The sequence below is a fragment of the Mauremys mutica genome, chromosome 3 (genome assembly GCF_020497125.1).
Source record: "Mauremys mutica isolate MM-2020 ecotype Southern chromosome 3, ASM2049712v1, whole genome shotgun sequence".
NCBI lineage: Eukaryota > Metazoa > Chordata > Testudines > Geoemydidae > Mauremys > Mauremys mutica.
In genome coordinates, this window is record NC_059074.1 from 139209307 (window position 1) to 139235717 (window position 26411).

A 26411-nucleotide genomic window follows, 5' to 3' on the forward strand; every position below is an offset into this window, starting at 1 on the left:
AGCATAAGTAGTCAAATTTAAAAACTAAAGATTGAATGAATAGTGAAATATTAGAAAGAGATATGATTTCTAGTACTCTACCACTGTAAGTTTCAACAGCAGGATCTGGGTCTGGGAGAAGCTGGGATTTCTCTGTGTACAAAATATTGTTTTATCATGTTAATTCTTAATGAAAACATTCAAATTTGTAGCATTTGCTTAACAAAAATCTATTGCTGAAATTTAGTGTAAGCCCTTCCGTTCCTCAGTCTATGGTTTGGAGAAAAGCAAAAAAGGGTGTTGCAGATATTCTTAATTATACATTATTTTAAAAGTAATTGATTCTGAAACAGTTTGAAAATTCGACAGAGAATTGCTATCCAAATCCAATCGCATTTATAACTAAAGGTAGATAGAGCTAAAAGCCTGTTTAATGTTTGGAAAGATCATAAAGATCTGAGGCCAAAATGTGATTGTGTTGCTGTTTGGCCTACGGGTTTCTCATAGTAAACTGTGGAGTTATAGTAACAATATCACAAGTCATGTAAATCATGATATATATAAAAAAAACTCAGCATGTTTTGCATTAACCTAGCTATCTCTTTGCAGACACAGGATTTTTTAAAAACACCTTTTGATCTCTGGATGCGCATCCCCTTGGGGCCAGATCAACGCAATAATCCGAGACTTTGAGTCAACTAAAAAGATCAAAGCGTTATAGTGCTTCTGCTCTATTTGAACCCTCTGCTGCTTCTTTCAACTCTCTCTGTCTGTTGGCTTGCAATGAGTTCTCCTCCCTTAGGCCAGCTAAATAGTACAACTACTAATCATGTGACAAGCAGCCGTTCCAAAATGTGACACTGCCCTTGCACCTATCCTTGCTGCTACTGCTGCTGCTCACCCCCCATGACCCCCATCTTTCCCCATCAAGCTCATAAACTCAGACTTTAAGGCTAGAAGGGACCATTGTGATCATCTAGTCTGACCTTCTGCACTCTTCAACCTCACCAACCCACTTCTGTAATAGACACACAACCTCTGACTGAGTTATTAAAGTCCTAAAATCATGATTTAAAGACTTAAAGTTACAGAGAATCCATCATTTCCTCAAATTTAAACCAGCAACTGGTCCATGATCCATGCTGCAGAGGAACGTGAACACCCACCCCCACGGGATCTCTGCCAATCTGACCCAGAAGAAAATTCCTTCCCGACCACAAATATGGCAGTCAGTTGTACCCTGAGTATTTTGACAGGACCCAACAGCCAGACACCTGGAAAAGAATTCTCTGTAGTAACTCAAAGATCTCTCCATCTAGTAGTGTCCCATCACCAGCTGTTGAGGATATTTGTTACTAGCAGTTGCAGATCTGCTACATGACATTGTAGGCAGTTTGATCATACCATCCCCTCCATAAACTTTATGAAGCCCAGTCTTGAAGCCAGTTAGGTTTTTTGCACCCACTGCTCCCTTTGGAAAGCGGTTCCAAAACTTCACTCCTCTGATGGTAAGAAACCTTCATCTCATTTCAAACCTAAACTTTTTGATGGCCAGTTTATATCCATTTGTTCTTCTGTAAACACTGGTGCTTAACTTAAATAACTTCTCTTCCTCCCTGGTGTTTATCCCTCTGAAGTATGTATAGAGAGCAATCATATCTACCCTCAGCCTTCATTTGGCTAGGCTAGTCTCCTCTCATAAGGTAGGTTTTCCATTCCTTTGATAATCCTAGTAGCCTTTTCCTACACCTGTTCGTTTGAATTAATCTATTTTAAACATGGGAGACCAGAACTGCACACAGTATTTCAGATGAGGTCTCACCAGTGCCTTGTATAATGGTACTAACACTTCCCTATCTCTACTGGAAATACTTCACACCCGATGCATCCTAGGACTGCATTAGTCTTTTTCATGGCCACATCACATTGGCAGCTCACAGCCCTTGTGTGATCAACCAATACACTCAGGTTTTTCTCCACCTCTGTCACTTCCAACTGATAAGCCTCCATTTTATAGTAAAAATTCTTGTTGTTAGTCACAAAGTGCACTTTACACTATTAAATTTCATCCATTTCTATTGCTCCTGTTTTCAAGGTCATCAAGATCTTCTTAATGATACTCCAGTTCTCCTCTATATTGGCACTACCTCATAACTTTATGTCAGCTTCAAATTTTATTGTCATATTCTCACTTTTTGTGCAAAGGCCATTAATGAAAATGTTAAATAAAATTGGTCTCAAGACCAGTCCCTGAGGAACCCCATTAATAACCTCCTGCCAGCCTCACAGTTCACCTTCACTATGACCCCTTTAACCAGTTCCTTATCTACCTTTGAATTCTCATATTAGTCCCCATGTTTTCCAATTTAACAAATATTTTCTCATATGGAACTGTATCAAATATCTTATTGAACTCCAGTAGACTAGATCTACTGTGTTTTCTTTGTCTAAAAAATCAGTTATCTTCTCAAAGAAAGAGATCAGGTTGGTCCAGCACAATCTACCTTTTGTAAAACCATGTTTTATTTAACCCAATTACCATTTACCTCTATGTCCTTAATTACTTCATCTTTCAAAATTTGTTCCAAGACTTTGCATGCAATTGAGGTCAAACTAACAAGCTTGCATGCAGTTTCCTGGATCACTCCCCCACCACCCTTTCTTAAAAATAGGTACCATATTAGCAATTCTCCAGTCGTAGGGTATGCCCTGTATTTATGGAATCATTAAAAATCCTTGCTATTGGGCTTGCGATTTCATGTGCCAGTTTCTTTAATATTTGTGGATGGAGATTATCTGGGTCACCCAGTTTGGTCTCACTAAACTTCTTGAGAATTGTCTTCCACATCAGGTGTGGTAATTTCTACCACCACATACTCATTTCCATTAGCCAGCCTGCCACTACCCCATAGCTCCTCAATACCCTTATTAAAACCTGAGGCAAAGTATTTGTTTGACCATAAAAGGGTTAAAAAAAACTAGATAAATACATGGAGGATAGGTCCATCAATGATTAGCCAGGATGGGCAGGGATGGTGTCCCTAGCCTCTATTTGCCAGAAGCTGGGAATGGGCGACAGGGAATGAATGGATCACTTGCTGATTACTGGTTCTGTTCATTCCCTCTGAAGCACCTGGTGTAAGATACTGGGCTAGATGGACCTCTGGTTTGACCCAATATGATTGTTTTTATGTTCTTATGTTTAGGTGTTGGGCCATGCCTAGATTATCTCTAATCTCCATCCCATCCTCAGTACTTAGTGGGCCCACTTCTTTCCTTGTTTTCTCTTTTTATTTGTATGGCTATGGAACCTTTTATTATTGGTTTTAATTTCCTTTGAAAGGTCCAATTCTGCTTGGCTTTTGGCAGTTCTCACTTTTTCCCTACACTTTCTGATCTCCAAGAGGTAGCTTTCCTTGCTGGTCCTTCCCATCTTTCATTCTTTATAAACTTTCTCTTAATAACCTGTTTGAGATGCTTGCTCATCCAACTTGCACTGCAACCCTTCCCTACAAATTTTCCCCCTTGCTTGGGATGCAGGATTCAGATAGTTTCTGCAACTGTGGCTTAAGATAATTCCAAGGCTCCTTATATATAAACACTTTCATCTAATGGTCTTTAAATGACTTTACAAATTAATAAAATAATGAATGAAGCATCTTAACAACCTGCTGAGGTGAGCAATGATTGTCATAATTTTAGAATGAGGCAAATAGAGGCACAGTGTGACTAGGGGTCTGTGTACATTAGGGACTGTTACACTAGTATAGCTACGCAGACACAAATTTCTGTAATGTACACATGCTCATAGCAGCATGGCCACAAGTCACAAAGTAAGATTGTGAAACAGCCACATAGTGCCTGAAGAGTTTATTAGATCATATTTTCTCTCTGATATTGGCTTTGACTGTTTTGTTAACTGCTTTATTATTTTTTTTTTTACACTTTACACTCATACTTTTGTTTTCCATAAATTTTAGTGTTTATAATTATAAGGTTTGCTTTTTTTAAAGAGTAGTAGTCTTTCTACTGAAAATATTCCAAACAAAGGTGGTATGCCCTTTTTATCTGTTTGGTTAGCTTGGGATAGACAGCTCATAAGGTGGCAAGCTTTTCAGCTTTTCCCTTTGAAACTGCAAATATTTTCTAAAAAAACCACAGTAGGTTTTGACCATGGAATGCAGTTAAATCAACAAGAACGTTGCAGGAATGAGAACTGTAACAGACTAAAGCATTCCCCATTGTTAAAGGAGCTGAATACTTAATTATAACAGTCATATGGAAGCCAGTAAGCACACTGTAGTTCATATTTTACCAAAAAAAACACCCTTCCTCCTGACTCATACTTTTGTTGAAAACAGAAAACAATCATTTGACAAAACAAGAAATCTTTAGTGTTTACCTCTTCAAGGCTCAATACCACCAGGATTTGGAATAATGATAGCTAATGTTAATCAAATCAACCTTGTAAATTAATGCAACCTAACTAGCTCCTCAGAAGTAACTGTTTTGCCTGAACTGATGTTACAGTCAGTCGATTGGACACACAAATCTCAGATTCTGGTTGAACCATCAGTATTAAACGTGCCTGATAAATACCCCGACAGATAATATGCTGGGAAAAATACCTTCATCTCCCTTTTAAAGTATTAGGGTAGATGGGGTATTTTTTATTTATTTTTAGTTTCACTTGAATTCATGAGGATTACTGGCATTTCTGAAGACAACATTCAGAATGTAACAATACACGTGACTTCACATTTCAGGGAACATTAAGATTTATTGTTCAAGGAATAGATTTAAATTAACCTGTGATTTAACCAGTATTTACCTCTCAAGGCAATAAATATTGATAAGCAGCACAACAGAAGTTACTAACTACTAAATATGCAAGTTATATATCAGCAATGGCAATGGTTTTGCCAAAACAGCTTGGTTTATATAAAAAAAATAGTCAGTGTGTAAAAAAATATAGAAATGTTTGTATAACAGGTGGAGATGGGAAGTATAATACACTGTTCTGAGGACCATTCACATCAGTGAATGCAAAGGAGCCATTCAAGTACAACAAATATGTCATCTGGTGCTTTTGAAGAAAAAATCTGTACTCAGCAGTATTAAAGTTCAAAAGACGAGAAAAGCACTAGTTACCATGAATAAACTGATAAACAAGATGACTTATTTAAACATAAGCATTCTTCTTTAGGTTCTTTAACTAGCTGTGTCATAGATACTTGAAAACTAGCTAATAATCTCTTACATTGCCTTTTCTTCCATTGTCATATGTCAATTTTTAAACAAGATTACCGTTAAAGTGGTAGGCTCAAAACTATTAACTGTAATATTTTTTCATGTGACTATTAAATAATAGGAGAAATGTCAGAGACACTGAATCAACAATTTTGACAATAAGTGATCTGAGAGGAAGAAGAGATCTGGCCTCTGTAAATACAGATCCTCTTTTTTCACATAGGAATAAGTAGCAGAAATTGTTCCAGGACAGGCCTGAAGCCCTTGAGAGTGAAATAGATTTGGGTTAACACACAAGCCATTTAGTTTGGGAATATTTCATTCAGTATTTTTGTGTTTAGAAGTATATATATTTTTCTATTTGTTACTTCTTTCTTTGCTTATTTTTGTAATTAAATTACACTTTTGTACTTTTAGAAGCTAATCTTAAATTACCTTGCATTTATCTTGTTGATGCTCCATGCCTTCCTCAGACTACACTCATAGTTTTGCATACTTACAAACTTTCAAACACATTTCCTTATTTTTTACCTCACCGAACAGTGCTGCTGACCTTCTAAACTTTTAGAATACTGACCCAAGCAAAAGAGGTTTCTAGTATATCTACATTTTTGTACTATGCCAATCACTGCACCATTTGAGCACCCCAGATACTATAGTTTTTTGGAAGTTTCTGGTAAAAATCATAAACCAAATGGCTAAGGAATTAAAATCTCTTGTTCTTGTATTAAATTTAAAAATATCTGCAACGATAACTAATGGAGCTTCTTTCTGAAAAGAGGAGGACTGCTTCTACTAAAGTTTGAGTTAATACTTCATAATAAAGCATTATTAGTTTAACACTTATAAAAAGAGAAAAACCCAAGAAAATAAACAAAATATCAAGTAGTGAAAAAGACTAAATCCAAATAAACTCACATACCTGATGGAGAATTATGGGCGGAGGTCAATGATTTGGATTTAGAATCAGAAAGTCGAGAAATGCTATTAGCTCTAGTTCTAGCAGAAACTTTACTACTATCTGCTGATGGTGTTAATCTTCCACCACTTCTAATGATGGCTTCTGCAGTACGAGATGAGGCAGTGCTTCTAGTTATTGTTGCTTCAGAGTCACTACGTGCTGATAAAGAACCGAGCCTAGTTCTGCGTGGTTGGGCAAGTAAGTCAATTCTGGAGATATTTCTCCTTCCTGAGGGAGGCTTTGATGTAGAACTTGTAGTGGACACTTCAGAAGCCACTGAAGCTTTATCTGCATCAGCAAGTTCGCTATCTGAGACTTCACCAAGTCGTGCTCTGCGCAAGAGAGAAGTCCTCGTGGGACGAGGCCTTGGAAGAGTGATTGACTTACTGGATTGCCCAGTTGTAACAGGAGAGGTCTTTGATTTAGCTGACTTACTGCCTTCCATTTTGGAATGTAAGAGTTCATCTGCAGAGGTAAAATGACCCCTTCCATGTGATTTGCCAGAATAAGTTTCTTGGTCAGAAGACAAGATATCAGATATGGCAGAATGAGGTACACTAGATGTTTGGTCATCATCTGTTAAATCTACTGAAGGTTGCCTCATTCTTCCACTGGGTTGCACAAGTTTACGACCCTCTGCTCTTGAACCAGCATCTGAAGATCGGCTTTTAGTTTTCTTTTCTATCTTTTCTCTAGCATTTGTTGCAGAAGAAGATTTTAAAACATCTTTGGAAGGAGAACTAGTGGAACATCTATCTTTATAGAGGGTAGTAAAGCTCTTTCGCTTTTGAGTGGTTTTTCTTTCAGTGTCACCAGTAACCAGACTGATTGTGCTAGCAGTGTCTACATCTGACTCAGGTGATATAGAATTATCTCTGTTATAGCTAGGAGTTTCAGGTCCTTCATCTGTTTTGTTTTCTTCTCGTAATTTAGCTTCAAGGAACGCCATTACTGCTTCTGTGTCTTTTAAAATAAGTGTTGTATCCAGACTAGAATCAGTGTCCACAGAATCACTTCTCTCACGTATTCTGTTTGTGGAGGTTAAAGCAAAAGAAGGGGGAGTAGATCCAGTTTGTTTATTAATATGAGGAATAAGTTCTATAGGTATATTTGTGCTAGGTTTATCTATAGTAAAGCTGCCTTGTCTCACTAACGGTTTTGAAGATTCTTTCTTCTCTCCTCCAAATCCTTTTGGAGTTTGGCCTTTTATAATTTCCTCTGTTTTTTTTCTTTTCCCTTCACTTTGTACAATCTTCATTTCTGCTTTACTTGTGGAATGTCCTGGGGCTTTTTCTTGATGATTATCCAACATTTTATGCAGAGTAGGAGTCTCCTCTCTACCTTTCTCAACTTGATTGGCAATAAGTTTAGCTGAAGACACTTTAGTTGAAGTCCTATGTGCCTGCTCCTTTTGCTCTTGCTGTTGAATTTTAGCTAAAGCTAGCTTTACAACTGAAGTTTCCCTGACAATTTCACTTTTCTCTTTACTGAAAGAAGAGCAGCTAATGGGGTGAGAAGACACTTTGTTGTCTCCACCAGGTTTAGAAGTAAGGCCATTCATTGTCCTGTTTGCCTTAGCCATGCTCCTACTACCTCCATCTTGTGGCATTTCTTTTTGGTATGCATGAGTTGGAGTTTCTTTCTCTTGAAGTTCTGTGTCTTGTTTTTCACCTATCTCTGATCTCTGATGAGATGTAACCTTTGCTCTTGAACTTTCAGTGGCTTTTTCCTCTTTTGGAAGCTGTGGAAGTGTTCTCCTCTTTCGTTCACCTTGGCTAGTCACAGAAGTGGCTGAGCTAGTACTTCTAACTGAAACACCAGATTCACTGATATCAGTATCTAAAAACAGAATGAAAAAACCTTTCGGAAATCAGTGACTGAAGAGCAAATCTGCTAATGGAAACATGCATTCTTAAGGCTACATAGAAGTAATTAACAGATTACATTATTTCTATTGCACAGAGAATTGGAACTTTGTCTTTTGTGAAATGACATTTAAAAGTCCTCCTAAACCCCTCCTAAACCACGAGACAATAGAGTATTAAACCAGTCAACTACTTTCATCAATCTATTAGTCACAGAAAAGACATTTTAAGATACTGGAGAAAAATATTATCTATTAGTAAAAATACTTTTATGCTACAGTATGGCACATGAAGGTTCTGATAGAAACAAGGGAATATTTCACTCTGTGACAAGCCTTTGTAGCACACATCAAAGCACTGATATGAAATGAACATCTGTCAAAGTAATGAAATTCTTGTGCGTGTCAGCTGTGGTTTCATACAGGGATCCCCTAGCAATCAAATGCACAGAGCTATGTATTATCTTTAAGCAGCATCTTCCCTGGAACTTGGTGTTTTGCATGGTTGGACAAAGGAAGATGAAAAACTACAGTGGGAGTAGGGCAGGAATAAGAAGAGAGAGAGCGATCTTCTCTCTTGGTCCTGGTATCTGCTTGCTAACAAACGGGCTTATTTTCCTTCCACAACTGGCGAATTTTGGCTGTGACCGGACAGTCACCCACTTGTGAACCACCTTGTGTTCATGACCACAAGGTTGAAAATCTAAAGACCAGAAAAGTGGTTCTCAAACTGTTGAGTATGGGCCATCAGTAGCCTCGAGTATTTCCTGGCTGTATACAAAATTAAACAATTTGAATTCAAGCAGCGTAGGATTTGGGTGATGGATAAGAAGGTGGGTCTACGGGAGACACTCTTGGTGGGAATGGTCTGCAGAATGAAAAAGCTAGAGATCCACTGTGTCTAGATCAGGAAGGGCAAACTATGTCCCGCAGGTCAGATCTGGCCCATCAGGGCTTTCAAACTGGCCTGCGGGATTGCCAGCCCTGCGGCGCAGCAGGGCTAAGGCAGGCTCCCTGCCTGCCCTGGCCCCACACCGCTCCTGGAAGTGGCTGGCACCATGTCCCTGCGACCCCTGGGGAAGGAGGAGAGCAAAGGGCTCCGTGTGCTGCCCTTGCCTGCAAGCACCGTCCCCCACAGCTCCCACTGGCTGGGAACAGGAAACCGTGGCCAATGGGAGCTTCAGAGGTGGTACCCACAGGTGAGGGCAGCATGCGGCAGAGCCGCATGCTCCACTCCACCCCCAGGAGCCACTGCTGGACATGCTGGCCACTTCTGGGAGCGGCGCGGGGCCAGTGCGGGTAGGGAGCCTGGCTTAGCCCCGCTGCGCACTGCTGCCACTATGGAGCTGCTTGAGGTAAGCGGCACTGGGCCGGAGCCCACAGCCTGAACCTCTCCTGTACCCCGCACCCCAAACCCCTGCCCTGAGCCCCCTAAACCCCGGCTTTGAATCCCCTGCTTCACTCTCCTATACCTCAACTCCCTGCCCTGAGTCCCCCCCCACACTCCGCACCCCCTCCTGCATCCCAACCCCCTGCCCTGAACCCCCTGCCACACCCCGCACACCTCCTGCAGCCCAACCCCCTGCCAAACCCCCTCCTGCACTCCGCACCCCCTGCCAAGCCCCCTCCCGCACTCCGCACGCCCTGCTGCACCCCATACTCCTCCTGCACACCAAGCCCCTGCCCAGAGCCCCCTCCCACACCACGCACTCCCTCTCGCACCCCAACCCCCTGTCCCAGCCCTACATTCATGGCCCTGCATACAATTTCGCCACTCAGATGAGGCCCTCGGACCAAAAAGTTTGCCCATCCCTGGTCTAGATGATCTAACAGGTCTTTTCCATCTTTACATTTCTAATTCTATGAAATGTTTAAGGACTTTTGTTTATGTTACTGGTACCCTGCAGGACCCAGATTCTTAATAGACTATAGAAGTCATTAGAGAGACAAGGTGGACCAACTTCTGTTGTGAATGAGACAAGCTGCCAAACTCTGTGTAAGCGTCTCTCTCTAATATCATGAGACTGACACAGCTACAATAACTGCAAACAAGTACAGAAGTTATGATATTGTGGCTGTTGTAAATGCATAGTAAATCTATTTTTCTCAGGACAATGATTAATTGTAAAGCTGCATTGCTGAAACAATCTGGTACTTCTTGAGTCTAGTAACTTCAAATGGCTGTTACCAAACTCCAAATTACTTAAGTTTAAACTGTGTGTGTCATGAAGTCTGCTACAGTCTTTAGGCTCATGCAGGATCACAAAGCTGGTAGCACGTGTTTTTAAAACCAAAGAGAAAAAATAGTAAGAAAAACAAAAAAGATTTACCCCTGTAAGTCTGAGAATAATGCCAGGAAATATGGGACCTACCACTCCAGTACTTTAATTGTGTGGGCGTTCTAGGGTTTCCACTCCCTCCAGTCCTACATGCTATGCAAAATTGCTCTGCAGAAGATGGTCAGATTTCCACTTGTTTCTACTGCTTTTAGTCACAAAAAGTGAACACGTCCAACATGGAAGTTCAACAGCTCACTAATATTCTCTATTTTAATTCTTTTGCTGACTTCATTTAATGCAAAAAGAAGCAATCAATGTCTCTAAACATAGTGGCTTCATCAAGCTGATAAGACTGAATCTGCCCCAGCTCCTTTTCCCTCAGCTTTGTGTAATAAAGAGATCCTCTGTGACTCAATTGCTGGCTGGAATATGTACTTTGAGGGCTGTGTGTCATTTGGCCTTGCAGCCTGGAACCACATTGAAAAAATATTTTTTCTATGAAGCCCAGAGTCCTCAAAGTCCTGTTTCAGACATTCTTTAGTCCTCCATTAAACATCTTTCCCTGCCCACCTGAGAATAAGAACCATCAGCACCTCACTTATGTAAGACTCCATTTATTGGGGATCCTCCCATCACCAACTAACATGTTTTAAAATGTCCTTTTCCACTCTGTGGGCAAAATCATATTCAACGTTGTGCTATTAAATACTGTTTCTAATATAACACATTTGCCCAGGGTAGACAATGTCACACAGGAGGAAAAGGAGAGGGCAGTCAACTTGCAAAATACCAAGACAGCAAAGTGTTGCTGGCTAAAAGTTAACATAGGATTAAATCAATCTTAGTTTTGGTCTGCAGGCACCCAAAGACAATGACTGTAGACAGTCCAAATTGCTGGCTCTCAAATAGACAATATAATGAATGAAGTCTGCCTCCATCCCAATCAGGGAGATTGACCAGGTTCAGGTGTCCCAGGACAGAGGGACTTTGAAATGGATAAAAGACTGTCTGTGATTGGGAAGAGATACTAACTGAAGGGTCAGACAAAGGTAGAGGCTGCAGGACCACAGTCTACCTTGTTCAGCCCCATGCTGGGGGGGGGGGGAAATGCCTTCGACAAGGGTAAGGTGGCCACTCACATGTTTCTGGAATAGCAGACATTCCAGTACTTCTGGGAACAGCATAGGTCCGCATTCGCTGGCATGACCTTGCACACACAGAGCATGCAAAGCCACGCTGCATGGGGGTCAGTATTTTTAGGACCGCTCCATGCCAGCTGAGGTGAGTGGAGCAGCATGCTCTTAAAATGGCATTCCTCATCCAATTTTGTCCCTGTACTGGACAGGGGACAAACCTCTCAATACTGGACCAGTGGCTTCCCTAGCCAAGGGCATGGGGCAGCACAACCTAAACTTGAAAGATAAGGAAAAGGTTTAGGTAAGATAATATGCAGCGGTGGCTCCAGGCACCAGCGCTCCAAACGCATGCCTGGGGCGGCAAAGCCGTGGGGGGCGCCCTGCCGGTCCCTGCGAGGGTGGCAGTCAGCCAGCCTTCGGCAGCTTGCCTGCGGGAGGTCCGCCGGTCCCGTGGATTCAGCGGCAATTTGGCGGCAGGTACGCCGAATCTGTGGGACCGGTGGACCTCCCGCAGGCATGCTGCTGAAGGCTGCCTGACTGCCGTGCTTGGGGCAGCAAAAAAGCTAGCGCTGCCCCTGATAATATGCATATAGGTGTTTTGCTTTTTCATTGCCATTGTTGTTTCCTCTGTTGTTTTCCTGTGGATAAATAAGCAGTACTCTGTTTGGAACAAGCTGTTCTCTGTCAATAAGCTTTCATACTGCTCTCAGGCTCCTGGATGGAGGGGTCAAAATCGATTTGGACCTTCTGAGGATGTAGTTTTGAACAGGGGTGCCATGACCTGGGGACCCAGTCTAAAAGGATTCCATCCTGAGAGAAGTACAGGTGGTGCAGGCCTATCACTTGGAAAAGATGTGCACAGAGAAACTGAGTGAGGGATCAAAAGTACAGCTCACCCTGGAATAGTAACAGCCTACCATAAAGATTATTGGGGTGAAAAAAAACCAGTTACCTACCTTTCCATAACTGTTGTGCTTCAAGATGTGTTGCACATGTCCATTCCAATTTAGGTGTGCACATGCACAGATGTCAAAGCCCTCAGTGGTAGCCACTGAGGTGGTTACCTGTCGCTACGCACCACTGCGTGCTGGTATGAAAGCAGAGCTGCCCGATCCTCCCTCAGTTCCTTCATACCGGACAGACTCTGACAGAGAGGGGACGGTGGGCGGGTCACAGAATGCACACGTGCAACACATCTCGAAGAACAGTTATAGAATGGTAGGTAACCCTTCTTTCTTTTCTGAGTGATTGAACATATCTATTCCACTGTAGGTGACTCACAAGCAAATATACATGGAGGTGGGTTCGGAGCCTACCTGAAGAATGATTGTAAGATGACCCATCTGAAACTGGACTGACGGGAAATGCCATTAATGAGAAGCAAAAGTGTGGAGTGATGAATAGGTTGCTGCTTTACAAATGTCTGTGATCAGCACTTGCACCAAGAAAGCTGCAAAAGCTGCCTGCATTCTAGTAGAATGTGTCAACATTCTAGCTGGCGGGATTGTATTAGTTAGTTGCTAGCATAAACAAATGCACTAAGAGATCTGGGATGAGATTCTCTGAGTGGAATATGGTTGGCCCTTATGTCTGTCTGCAATTGCTACAAACCACTGAATAGAAGATCTAATAAGATTTAGCCCACTCCAGGTAGAAAGCTAAAACCCTTCTCACAGCTGCATGAAGCTTTTCCTCATCCCTATGCGCATGGGGTTTTGGAAAGAATGTGGGCAAATAAATTGCTTGGTTAACATGGAAATTAAAGACTACTTTCATGAGAAATTTTGGACAATAGTGGATATAAATTTTATTCTTATAGAAAACTGTACCAGAGTTCTCAACTTGCCCACCCTTTTGCCTGAGGTAATAGTCACCAAAAATGCTACCTTCATGGAAAGTTGAAGGAGGGAAAAAGTGGCCAGGGGCTCGAAGGGAGGTCCTATCAATTTTGCTAAGAATAAGTTCAGATCCCAAGGGATGGGGTCTTGTATATGTGGCTATAATTTGACCAAGCCCTTTGGGAATCAGGTGACAATGGGGTTTGAGAAAAGGGATCTATTATCCACCAAGAAGTGGAAGGCTGAAACAACTGCCATATGGATCCTTATAGATCTGATAGTCAAACTCTGTTTTAGAGCTAGCAGATAGTCCAGGGGTGTCCAATTCTGGAGAAGTGCTTCCACTTAGCCAGGTAATTGTTCCTAGTTGAGAGTTTTCAGGGGATGGCCTCGGCAGACCTGGCACAGACTCTGGAGGTGACAATCCTCTCTTGGGAGACAAAGCATTCCAGCGGGGTCTCTCTCCCCTGAACACTTTGAGTGTCTGCCGCTGTCTGGCTTCAGGACTGACTAAGTTCAGCGAGGAACTGAACTTGAGAAAGGCCTAAGCCTTTTCTTCAGTACGAGGGAACAGTCCTGAGGACCAGCCGGCATCTCCAATGAAGCGCTCTGTATCGAAGTTGATAAACTTGGGGCAATTTCTCCATGTGTTAATTCCAACAGGGGTCAAAGTGCTGTGTCCTTAGGCAAGCACATAAGCCTCCCCACCCTGGTTTTTTTGAGTGGGGCTTGAATCTTTGCAAATGTGACACTTGTTACTAACATGGGATTCCCGCAAACATTTCAAGCGGCCAGATGTGGACCGCTGACCGGTATGGGCTTTGCACAGATGCAGAAGGACTTAAATCCCACCAAATGAAGTATCATTCTGATACTGATATTGGTACCAAAAGATAAAAAGTGGTAAAAAAAAAAATCATAAAAATGGAAACCTAGCACTAAAATAGTCTAAACTAACTATAACTAAAACCACTAATTTACAACAAATAGGATCTTTATACAGAAAGGAGTGAGGAAAGCACTTGAATTAACAAGTCTGGATTGCTCCGACAACTGTCACTGGCGGTAAGAAGGAACTGAGGTGTGTCAGGGACAGCTCCGCTCCCTTTTACCAGCATGCAGTGTGGCGATAGACGATGCTTGAGCCATCCCTATGGGTATCACTGAGGGGAAAAAATCTCAGACATTTCTGCAAGTGCATGGTTTTGGGACCAGGGAGGCTTTCCCCCGAATGGTATACTAACTATAACTACTAAGCTAAAATATAAAAGTATTTACAATGAGTTTACTTTACAGGTAATGCATGGAGTGAAGGAAGACATGATTCTGACTCAGGCCATTCAGCGGCAAGAAGGAACTGGAGAGGCATCAATCCTCTTCTACCCTTGGAATATGAGGGAAGCTACTGTGTATATGTGGGTCAATGGATGCTGAAAAATTTCTGGACTCATAGGGAAAAGCACTCAAAGAATATATATTTAGACATTTCTACAATAAATATTAACTATAGTAAAAGTAGAGAGAAATATTCATTTTACTCAGCATTTCCAGTAACAGCTCTCTGCACACTACCCTTTGTAATTGTGCTAGTTGCTGGTACTGTGTGTTGCGGAATGCCAGGTGCTAAATACTTCTATTTTTAATATGCTTCTGTAGTTATCTGAGACTAAAGAAGTTTTAACTTTGTATCATTGGTAAGAATTACAAAGTCATCCATTTTTCACAACGAAGTCATGCACACTAACTCCTAAATTAGTCCAGCAGAAAATTCCTCCAAGACATTATCCCTGCACTGCAGCCAACATGATTGCAAGAGAATACTGTGGTTTTAGGGTGGAATTTTGATATTACATTCATTTCAGTGTCATGAACAAAACAAAACAGAACAAAACAAAACAGACATGCCTTGGTTGCAGGACAGCAATATAAAGCACTGGAGTAGTAGCTCATGAGTTCCTAGTCAATTAATAGTATGCTCATTTCAATAGTTAGAAAACTCAGTGAGACTATATCGCCCTGTGATTTTCAGTCCATTTTATAGTAATGCTTTAAGATAGAAACAGCTATATAAATGTGTAATATTTACAGTAAGAATTTAAATACATCATTATCATCACAGCGTTTGAGAGCTCTAGTGATAGATGAGGACCCAATTGTGCTAGCACCATAAAACAAAGAACAAAAAGAAACCTGGGCAGGATTTAAAATTTATAACCTTATAAACCTTGCACTAGAACCTTTGATTTTCAAGAATCTGTGTTTAAATAATCAACCCTGTGTTCTGCATTGAACTTTTACAAATAAAGGTAAAAAGAAGAGAAAAAGTAAACAAAGGGATCACCTCCTTCACAGTCAAATATATGTTTTAATGCACAACATGAGGAACAGCATATTTCAAATAAAAAAGTCTGGAAAAGTTGTTAATAAAAGAAGGAGGGAGCCTGAACACTTGCCACTCAGAAGAGACAGGATAATGTGGTTTGGCAACTGCATAGGCGTTCTGATGATAGCAATATCAAATTATGCTTAGAATGTTTATTTGGACCGTACAGTTGAAGTTTCAGGTTGACTGTTTACTGTTCAGTGCACTAAAGCTCAGTGGGAAGGGGTATATACAGGGAAATATACTAATAAAAAGATCTGACAAGCTTACACAAACTGAATCTTAAATGAATGTCTCCTTTTATATTTTCCCAATATAGGTACCAATAACCTTTTTTCTATATTGTTCGGCCTATTTTATCATTAATATAAAGCAGGGCTGTCAAGCAATTAAACAAATGAATTGTGATTAATCGCATTGTTAAACAATAGAATACCATTTATTTAAATATTTCTGGATATTTTCTACATTTTCAAATATATTGATTTCAATTACAACACAGAATACAAAGTATACAGTACTCTGTTTATATTTATTTTTATTACAAATATTTATACTATAAAAAAATAGTATTTTTCAATTCACCTCATACAAATACTGTAATGCAACGTCATTTTCATGAAAGTTGAACATATAAATGTAGAATTATGTACCAAAAAATTGCATTAAAAATAAAACAGTAAAAGTTTAGAGCCTACAAGTGCACTCCGTCCTATTTCTTGTTCAGCTAGTCACTCACACTCAGACAAACAAGTTTGTTTACATTTGCAGGAGACAATGCTGCCTGCTTCTAGTTTACAATGTCACCTGAAAGTGAGAACTGGTGTTTGCATAGCACTGTTGTAGCTGGCGTCGCAAGACATTTACATGCCAGATGCGCTAAAGATTCGTACGTCCCTTCATGCTTCAAGCACCATTCCAGAGGACAGGCATCCATGCTGGTGATGGGTTCTGCTTGATAATCCAAAATAGTGCAGTCTGATGCATGTTCATTTTCATCATCTGAGTCAGATGCCACCAGCAGAAGGTTGATTTTCTTGTTTGGTGGTTCACGTTCTGTAGTTTCTGTATCGGAGTGTTGCTCTTTTAAGACTTCTGAAAGCATGCTCCACATCTTGTCCCTCTCAGATTTTGGAAGGCACTTCAGATTCTTAAACCGACTCAAAGAATTCTTTCAGGACAACACTGAACAGCGCACGGATACACAATTACCCTCCCACCAACAGCTCAAGAAGAAGAACTCCACATGGACTCCTCCTGAGGGTCGAAATGACAGTCTGGACCTATACATTGAATGCTTCCGCCGACGTGCACAGGCAGAAATTGTGGAAAAACAACATCGCTTGCCTCACAACCTAAGTCGTGCAGAACGCAATGCCATCCACAGCCTCAGAAACCATCCTGACATTATAATCAAAGAGGCTGATAAAGGAGGTGCTGTTGTCATCATGAACAGGTCTGACTACCAAAAGGAGGCCGCCAGACAACTCTCCAATACTAAATTTTACAGGCTACTTCCCTCAGATCCCACTGAGGAATACACTAAGAAACTGCACCATCTACTCAGGACACTCCCTACACTAACACCAGAACTAATCAACATACCCTTAGAGCCCCGACCAGGGTTATTCTATCTACTACCCAAGATCCACAAACCCGGAAATCCTGGACGCCCCATCATCTCGGGCATTGGAACTCTCACTGAAGGACTGTCTGGATATGTAGACTCTCTACTCAGACCCTATGCTACCAGCACTCCCAGCTATCTCCGTGACACCACTGATTTCCTGAGGAAACTACAATGCATTGATGACCTTCCAGAAAACACCATCCTGGCCACCATGGATGTAGAGGCTCTCTACACCAACATCCCACATACTGATGGAATACAAGCTGTCAGGAACAGTATCCCTGATGATGCCACAGCACACCTGGTTGCTGAGCTCTGTGGCTTTATCCTCACACACAACTATTTCAAATTTGCTGACAATATATATCTCCAGATCAGTGGCACCGCTATGGGCACCCGTATGGCCCCACAATATGCCAATATTTTTATGGCTGACCTGGAACAACGCTTCCTCAGCTCCCGTCCACTCACGCCCCTTCTCTACCTACGCTACATCGATGACATCTTCATCATCTGGACCCATGGGAAGGAGACTCTGGAAAAATTCCACCACGATTTCAACAGCTTCCACCCCTCCATCAACCTCAGCCTGGACCAATCTACACGGGAGGTCCACTTCCTAGACACCACGGTGCAAATAAGTGATGGTCACATCAACACCACCCTATACCGAAAACCTACCGACCGCTATGCCTACCTTCATGCCTCCAGCTTCCATCCCGGACACACCACAAGATCCATTGTCTACAGCCAAGCACTGAGGTACAACCGTATCTGCTCTAACCCTGCAGACAGAGACCAACACCTAGAAAATCTCCACCAAGCATTCTCAAGACTACAGTACCCACACGAGGAAATAAGGAAACAGATCAACAGAGCCAGACGTGTACCCAGAAGCCTCCTACTGGAAGACAAACCCAAGAAAGAAACCAACAGGACTCCACTGGCCATCACATACAGTCCCCAGCTAAAACCCCTACAACGCATCATCAGGGATCTACAACCCATCCTGGACAATGATCCCACACTTTCACAGGCCTTGGGTGGCAGACCAGTTCTCGCCCACAGACAACCTGCCAACCTGAAGCATATTCTCACCAGCAACTGCACACCACACCATAGTAACTCTAGCTCAGGAACCAATCCATGCAACAAACCTCGATGCCAACTCTGCCCACATATCTACACCAGCAACACCATCACAGGACCAAACCAGATCAGCCACAACATCACCGGTTCATTCACCTGCACTTCCACCAATGTAATATATGCCATCATATGCCAGCAATGCCCCTCTGCTATGTACATCGGCCAAACTGGACAGTCTCTAAGGAAAAGGATAAATGGACACAAATCAGACATTAGGAATGGCAATATACAAAAACCTGTAGGAGAACACTTCAACCTCCCTGGCCACACAATAGCAGATCTTAAGGTGGCCATCCTACAGCAAAAAAACTTTAGGACCAGACTTCAAAGAGAAACTGCTGAGCTCCAGTTCATCTGCAAATTTGACACCATCAGCTCAGGACTAAACAAAGACTGTGAATGGCTTGCCAATTACAGAACCAGTTTCTTCTCCCTTGGTTTTCACATCTCAACTGCTAGAACAGGGCCTCATCCACCCTGATTGATCTAACCTCGTTATCTCTAGCTTGCTTCTTGCTTGCTTATATATACCTGCCCCAGGAAATTTCCACCACTTGCATCCGAAGAAGTGGGTATTCACCCACGAAAGCTCATGCTGCAAAACGTCTGTTAGTCTATAAGGTGCCACAGGATTCTTTGCTGCTTCTACAGAACCAGACTAACACGGCTACCCCTCTGATACTTGAAACCTTGGGTTGAGTGTTGTAGCTATCTTTAAAAATATCACATTGGTACCTTCTTTGAGTTTTGTCAAATCTGCAGTGAAAGTGTTTTTAAAACGAACAACATATGCTGGGACTGCTATAATATGAAATACATGGCAGAATCCTGGTAAAACAGAGCAGCAGACATACTATTCTCCCCCAAGGAGTTCAGTCAAAGTTTAATTAACATTTTTTTTAACGAGCGTCATCAGTATGGAAGCACATCCTCTGGAATGGTGGCTGAAGCATGAAGGGGCATACAAATGTTTAGGATATCTGGCACATAAATACCTTGTAATACTCGCTACAGAAGTGCCATGTGAATGCCTGTTCTCCCTTTCTGGTGACATTTGAAATAAGAAAAGGGCAGCATTATTTCCTGTAAATTTAAACAAACTTGTTTGTCTTAGCAATTGGCTGAATAAGAAGTAGGACTGAGAGGACTTATAAGCTCTAAAGTTTTACATTTTTTTGTTTTTGAGTGCAGTTATGTAACAAAAAAATAATCGACATTTGTAAGTTGCACTTTCAAGATAAAGAGATTGCATTAAGGTACTTGTTTGAGGTGAATTGAAAAATACTATTTCTTTTGTTTACCATTTTTACAGTGCACATACAGTGTAATAAAAATATTATAAAGTGAGCACTGCACACTTTGTAGTCTGTGTTGTAATTTAAATTGATATATTTGAAAAAGTAGAAAAACTTCCAAAAATAGTAAATACATTTCAATTGGTATTCTATTGTTTAACAGTGCAATTAAAACTGAGATTAATCATGATTTTTTTTTCAGTTAATCGCATGAGTTAACTGCGATTGATCGACAGCCCTACTATAAGGACTAATTAAATATAATTATGAGGTTTGTTTTTTGTGTTTTTTTTTGTTTTTTTAAGACTTAGCAGAAATGTAACTGATGATGAATCTATAGTACTGGTGATATTTAAACTATTTGTCTAGTTCTGTAACTAAGTCTTTCACTTCCACACACTCTTTGCTACAGAAATTAATACGACAACAAATTATCCTACCGTTTTCTAGAGGAGCCGGTGCAGATGACTCCAACCTCATGTCATCCTGGTCATGCCGTGTATGATTAGCAGCCAAACTAGCCCACTGGGACACCCAACGTTTACTTCCAGATGCAGAAGAGCCTTCCTAAGAAAAAAAGAAATAAGACAAGAAACAGCAGATTTTGCTTAAAAATATGTGATATAAAGTTGATAAACTGGTATATTATCAAAACACAGATGTGTTTGAAATCTTAATTATTTTCATGGAAAGTGCAAATATTAAAGGAACTCATTTTAATTTATTTTGGAGAATCCTAATGTTAATACTGGATTGACAGTCTTAAATCCTTTATTGCTCTAGACAGATGCAGAATAACTACAGGCTGGGCAGTGGTTGCCAACATTTTCCCACTGAGATGAATATTAAAACAATATATATTATGTGAAAGAATATATGCCTAGGTGAAACAAGATTATTTCATTTCTGAATTTAGAAGAAGTTGTTGACAAAGGTAGAGCTAGCAGGCTTTAACCACTCAAAAATAAATATATGTTTTCCAGGGGGGTGTGGGGGGGGGGAACGAAAGGGCAAGGCAGATATTTTCTCCAGAGTAAAAGGGAAGCTATTAAATTGACCCTGACAGGAAGACTAGTTTAAGGATTGGAGAAGCCAGATAACTTGGAGTACTTCAAAAAATAATGGGTATTAGTAGCATATGTAAACATAACTGCCTGAAGATAAAGGTGTCTGGAACTGTATTTCAACATGAAAATGTGAAGTGACTGGAAAAGGTATCTGGCTCTGTAAATTATAAATAAACTGTATAGTTCAAGTCCAATAATATAGCTTAATGTATGAGCCAAAACACTGAATTGCATTTTTGTAGCCAAAACAAAGGAAGCTGAGGACATTTTTAGTATAGATAAAAATTTAATGATTGTGTTTACAAGATAACCAGGATTGTCTTGGAGGTATCACTGTTGTCAATGTAAGGAATCAATGATCTGGAAAGAACAGGGTCATAAAAGATATCCTGAGAGAAACTATGCTTGAATAGCTTTGATTTCTATTTAATTAGCTTTCCTTTTTAATCAAAGTTTAGACTTTTAAAATTAGGCTTACATAAAGGACATGTCCTTATGTCTATGTGTTGAATCATATGACAATTTAATTTGACTGTTGTATAATTTAAGATTATTCTGGAAAAGGTCTCTAAATACGCAAATATAATATTGCTATTTCATCTAACATATCGCAGCATCACTGTCTGTGCATCTCACTCATTCACATAGCCCAACAAAAATCATATCTCCAAAGGCTCTACTGAAGTTAATGAAGACTAATAGGATGGATCCAAGGGGTGGAGGGGATTGTGTGCAGGGAATTCATCTTTAAGAGTCTAAAAAGAAAAATTTTACTGACAATTTACATCTCCAGTGAAGATGGGTAACTCTAGCTAGACAACAGGTAGAGGAACTGAGACCCACAAATGTACCTCACGAAGAATCTGGATGAGCTACCTGCACTCTTGAGAGTTTAGCCGAATCTCTCTTGTCCACTGAATTCTTCGCACTTCCAATTAGAGTGCCAGTAAGGGTCTATTGTGATGGTCGTTTTCCCACTAGGAACTGGACTGAAATTCCTACATATTTTATCTAAATCATCTGACAGTCCTGAGACATTAGCAAATATCAGCAAACTATTTTACTGAGTGTCTAAAGTAAAAGGTTCTCTATTTTATTAATTTTGAGTCAGCCCCATTCACTCAATCCTTCTTTAAATGTTTAAAACCCCAAATCATTAATTTGTTTAGACTTCACACATAGAAATAATACATTTTAAAGAACAAAACAACTGAAAATCATTCTCTCATTTAATTGTCAAAATTTGAATTCATGGTCCTGAATTGCCCCTGCTGATGCAGTTAACATCACTAACACAAAAGAGTACAAAGAATGCTATGAATCTAGCTTCCAACACTATTTTAGGAATGTGAAATGCAGGAGGAGCCCATCAGCCTGATCTCTGCCATTAGACAAACCAGCAATTTGAATTCATTTTTCAAAATCAAATGTTACAAGTTTCAGTTCTACTTATAGAAAATTAAGGCAATTTTTCATTTACTTTAAGTGTGTATTACTGGCCACAATGGAGAACAAAATGATGGCAAAAAGAATGAAAGACCTTTCTACAACAGTTCATATATTGTACTGAATTATATAAATAACTTGCAGTATTTAAAGACTAATTGAAGAGATTTTTGTTAACATCTAAAGATTCATCTTCCTCTTTGGTTTATCCTAAACTTTATTTACTTCATTTTCTCCTGTTCCCATTAACAGTATTGTTTTTATTACAACACTAAAACTCCTGCCAAAATATGATGTAGAGACCAATTAACCACCTGTGAACCATATGCTAAAGGGAAATCTGAGTAGCTCAACTTATACTACCCATAAACCCAGGAACTTAATCACCTTTATCAGAAGTCTGAACTCTATCATTTTGTGGAATAGGATATTATGGCCAGCTTTCGCTGACCCAAAAATTAATTATAACAAAACGAGCTTTATATTTTACTTTCAGAAGACAATTAAATTAATTACACTGCCAACATATAACTCCTACTTTTTATGTAGTATTCAGGGCCACAGGTTATGTTGCTGAACCTCTGCTAGAGTATTGTGTTGTGAAGACAGTCACATTAAGCAGCTTATCTTCCTTCTTAAATTTCTACTACAATAACAAATAGCTTACCAAAAGTGATAAAGTTACAAAATAGTTTTATTTTTAAGCCTAACATACATCACCATGCTGGAAAACATCCAATAGGACACAGATATATAAAAAAAATTAAGTTACCAATCCTATAGTTATTCCTATAAGAAATCGTACCAACAGCCTCTCAGACTTACAAATCACCAGGGAGACATCCTCTGAGCATCATCTTATATTGCATAAGGAGTTTCCAAATCCCCCTTTCAGACAGTTTCAGATTTAAATTTGAGACTTTGACTGCTCAAGCGATTCACGTTGACCCAACTTTCCCTTATTCACTCCTTTTACCTCCATCCCCAATGAACTGGAACATCAAATAACCCCTTACTGTGACTTTTAGCTCTAAACTCCATAGAGAGCAGCATAACTTCAGGTAAGATTTATGGACTATACACCAAAGGATTGCTACGGACATGCTTCAGGTTTAAAGGACATGGCTGAAAAACTCCTACAGTACGCAACATAGAACACCTTAAGTCATGCCAAAGCAGTTTTTTTAACCAAAGGGAAAAAAGTGACTGCCAGAGATTCCAGGCTGAGTGCTTTGGCTATAGGAATGGATCAGAGAATTTACTGACATCCAAATGGTTTGTTTTGAAGGGTCAAGGAGTTAATGCAATGCAAGTATAAATTATAAAAATAAAACCTGTTTGAAGCATAATGATTCAACTGTTCTAATATGGATGAAATATGCTAAGTAGTCATACAGAATATATTTACTCACACCTCAGAATATTTACTAGCTATATACTACTACTATTACTTAAGCGAGCAGAAAAAGTGAACATAGGCATTCAGAGCTGCTCAAGACCATGATATCATCAAACTGGTGCATATGAACCTGAAAGTAGAGTACCAAAATTTTAACAAGACTGCTTCCATTTTGTGCAAAAAGTTAAAGAAAACCATGAAGTAAAAGAGCAGAGACAAATTTTAAGATGTTAGTATCAAAGTAAAAGATTACAAAACTGTGGTTAGTCTGAAGTAATCTGACTGCTGAAAATTATGTTCAAACTGTGGGTGAGAGGGATAAATCCTAATCTCAAACTTGTTAAGTAATCACATTAATCAAATTCATAAAAAAAATGACCTTGTTAATTTTCCCACCAAAAACTCTCTAAATGTTCTAACAAATTTTATTAGCTTTTTTCCTTAAATCATGCTGACCTCTGGTGGCAAGTGGCTGCTGTTTAATATAGAAAATACAAGTGTTTTAAAATATTGTTATTGAATGGTTGGAATCGAAGCCTGAGCAGTTCATTATTTATTCAATAATTAAGCTGCAATAGTTTTAAGTTAAGAAGTCAAAGAACTACATATAATCAATCCAAATCTTTCACTCACTCCATTCTGTTTTATTTTGTTCCATTCACTCCCTCAATTTCAGCCAATCTCAGAATATTTAACCATTGCCATGAAATACAAGGTTGCTAATCTCCTCAATGAAAGATGCTAATTTCACTCCTTCATTTGGATGTATATCTTCTTCTTGATGTATTACAAGCACTTCAAACTTAACACATCTAAGGCGAAAATTATCTTTCCACCCAGAAAATCCTTCTGCACCGTCTGCATGACTACTGACACCACTTTCACCCTTCCCATCACCCAGACTTGCAACATGTATCTATTTTTTAATCCCTTTCTACTTTTCATTCTACTCTCATATCCTGGCCCTTGCCTCATCCTGCCTCTTCATCTATGTCTCCAAAACTTATGTTTATTTTTTTCTCTCTAATACGAAAACAGTTTTAGTATGTATTCTTGTAACTTTGTACTTTAAATACTGCAATCCTCTCTCTAGTTCATCCAAAAGGCTATTGCCATGATCATATTCCCATCCTCCAGATGCTTGAATTTGAACTAGCTTCTCTTTTTCTTTTGCTTAAGTACAATCTACTTTTACTTTCAAAGCCTTCCTTAACTCCTTCCCCAACTACATCTGTCTTCATCTCTTCCTGAGTTCACTCTGACTCTATTCAGTATATCCAAGATGTTCTTATGACAATTCTCTTGGCATTCTTTACCCTCTCATGACTTTGCACCTTCTTTGATATCACCCTTTGTGGCTTGGAATAGCCTCATAAATAAAGCTGTGTCAAAAGCCCTCCATCTCCAAACATTTACAAACCTACTAGTTCTACTAAGCATTCTGACTATCAAGAGACAGTCTGATATTGCAAACTAAAGTACACCCAACTTTAAAACTCCACCAGCATGAAGGGGATTTAAACCTGCCCTAAAGAGGCAGATGAGGATTCCTGTGCAGGAGAGAATCCACAACTGGCATTTAGCAGCATAGGTGACTCTATACCAGCCACTCCTCACAACACCAGCATAGATGGAGTGTGAACCTGTTCAGAATTACAGGGGGTGACACTGATCCCCAGCCAACATTATGGCCCCTAGAGGACAGTTAACAACTGGCACAGTTTGGAGCGGCTTTGAAGCTGCTCTAAACTATGCTGGGGATGGCAGACAACCCCAAGAGTATGCAGCCATAAACAATTCCTTTGCAGCTCCGCATTCAGCTGTGCTCAACATTCCCTGGTCACAGCTGAGGATTCAGCCCACGGTAATCAACTCAAATGAACAGACATAGTGGAGTCAGTTTAGGAGACAGTGTCAGCCTTCATTCTGCATCTTTTGGCATTGGTTACAATCAGGTACATGTTATCATTGTGGCATAATCCCCTTTTATCTGCAAATAAACTAACACCAGCCTAGAAACTCAAGCACAAAGAACATTACACACACAGACACACACGCAACACTTGGCTATGTGTGCAGTTAAAGAAAGACAAAAAATTCTCCCCCCTCTTTAGATAGTATTGGAAGATGGAGAGGACACAAGGGAGCTGAAAGCTGAAGAAAAGGAAACAGGAAAAAACACAGTAAGTCAGTGGATTTACAGCTGAAAGTAATGGAGCAGGACAAAATAATATTCTCACAGTCACTATTCAAGCATACATTTTAGATACACTACATATGTCAACATTATGATCTCACAGTAACTAACATACCACCAAACAAGACAGATTCTGCTATGGTAGTTTCTTAGCAACTAAAAGTAACTTATTTGCACTAGCAGCTGGTAAGCACACAGACACGTGTCAAGGTCTTATTAAATAAGAACTTAATAAATTTCGACTGACCTCTTGCTGGACCATCTTTCACCATAAGTCCTGCCAAGGCAATTAAGAGCAGATGTAGTGCCCTTTCTTTAAGTCATGTAATTCATCATCCTGCATCAATCTGATTCTGTTCTATTTCTATTCTATTCAGGTTATCAGACTGCACCCTTCAATCTGGTATCTGAATGCCATCCAGGAATCCAGTATTAGGTATGACAAACATCTGTCACATGGATTTATATATACAGGCGCAGAACTTCTAGTCCTTTGCCTAATTGACAAAACCACACTGCCTTTCAGACATTTTACATC

At 40.1% G+C, this 26411-nt stretch overlaps 1 protein-coding gene across 9 annotated transcripts in view; it reads right to left on the bottom strand.

Moving 5' to 3' along the window:
* The window catches only part of CEP170 (centrosomal protein 170), a 199841-nt gene that overhangs the window by 40174 nt on the left and 133256 nt on the right, over positions 1-26411 (bottom strand). For 6 of the 9 annotated variants that reach the window (XM_045008470.1, XM_045008471.1, XM_045008467.1 and 3 more), the window contains 3 exons: positions 20205-20331; positions 6152-8029; positions 82-132 (listed from right to left, as the gene is read on the bottom strand). In XM_045008470.1, coding sequence (XP_044864405.1) covers positions 82-132; positions 6152-8029; positions 20205-20331 — 2056 coding nt within the window. The remainder of the gene's footprint in view (positions 1-81; positions 133-6151; positions 8030-20204; positions 20332-26411) is intronic. The other 3 variants (XM_045008472.1, XM_045008469.1, XM_045008468.1) reach the window with 1 other exon arrangement.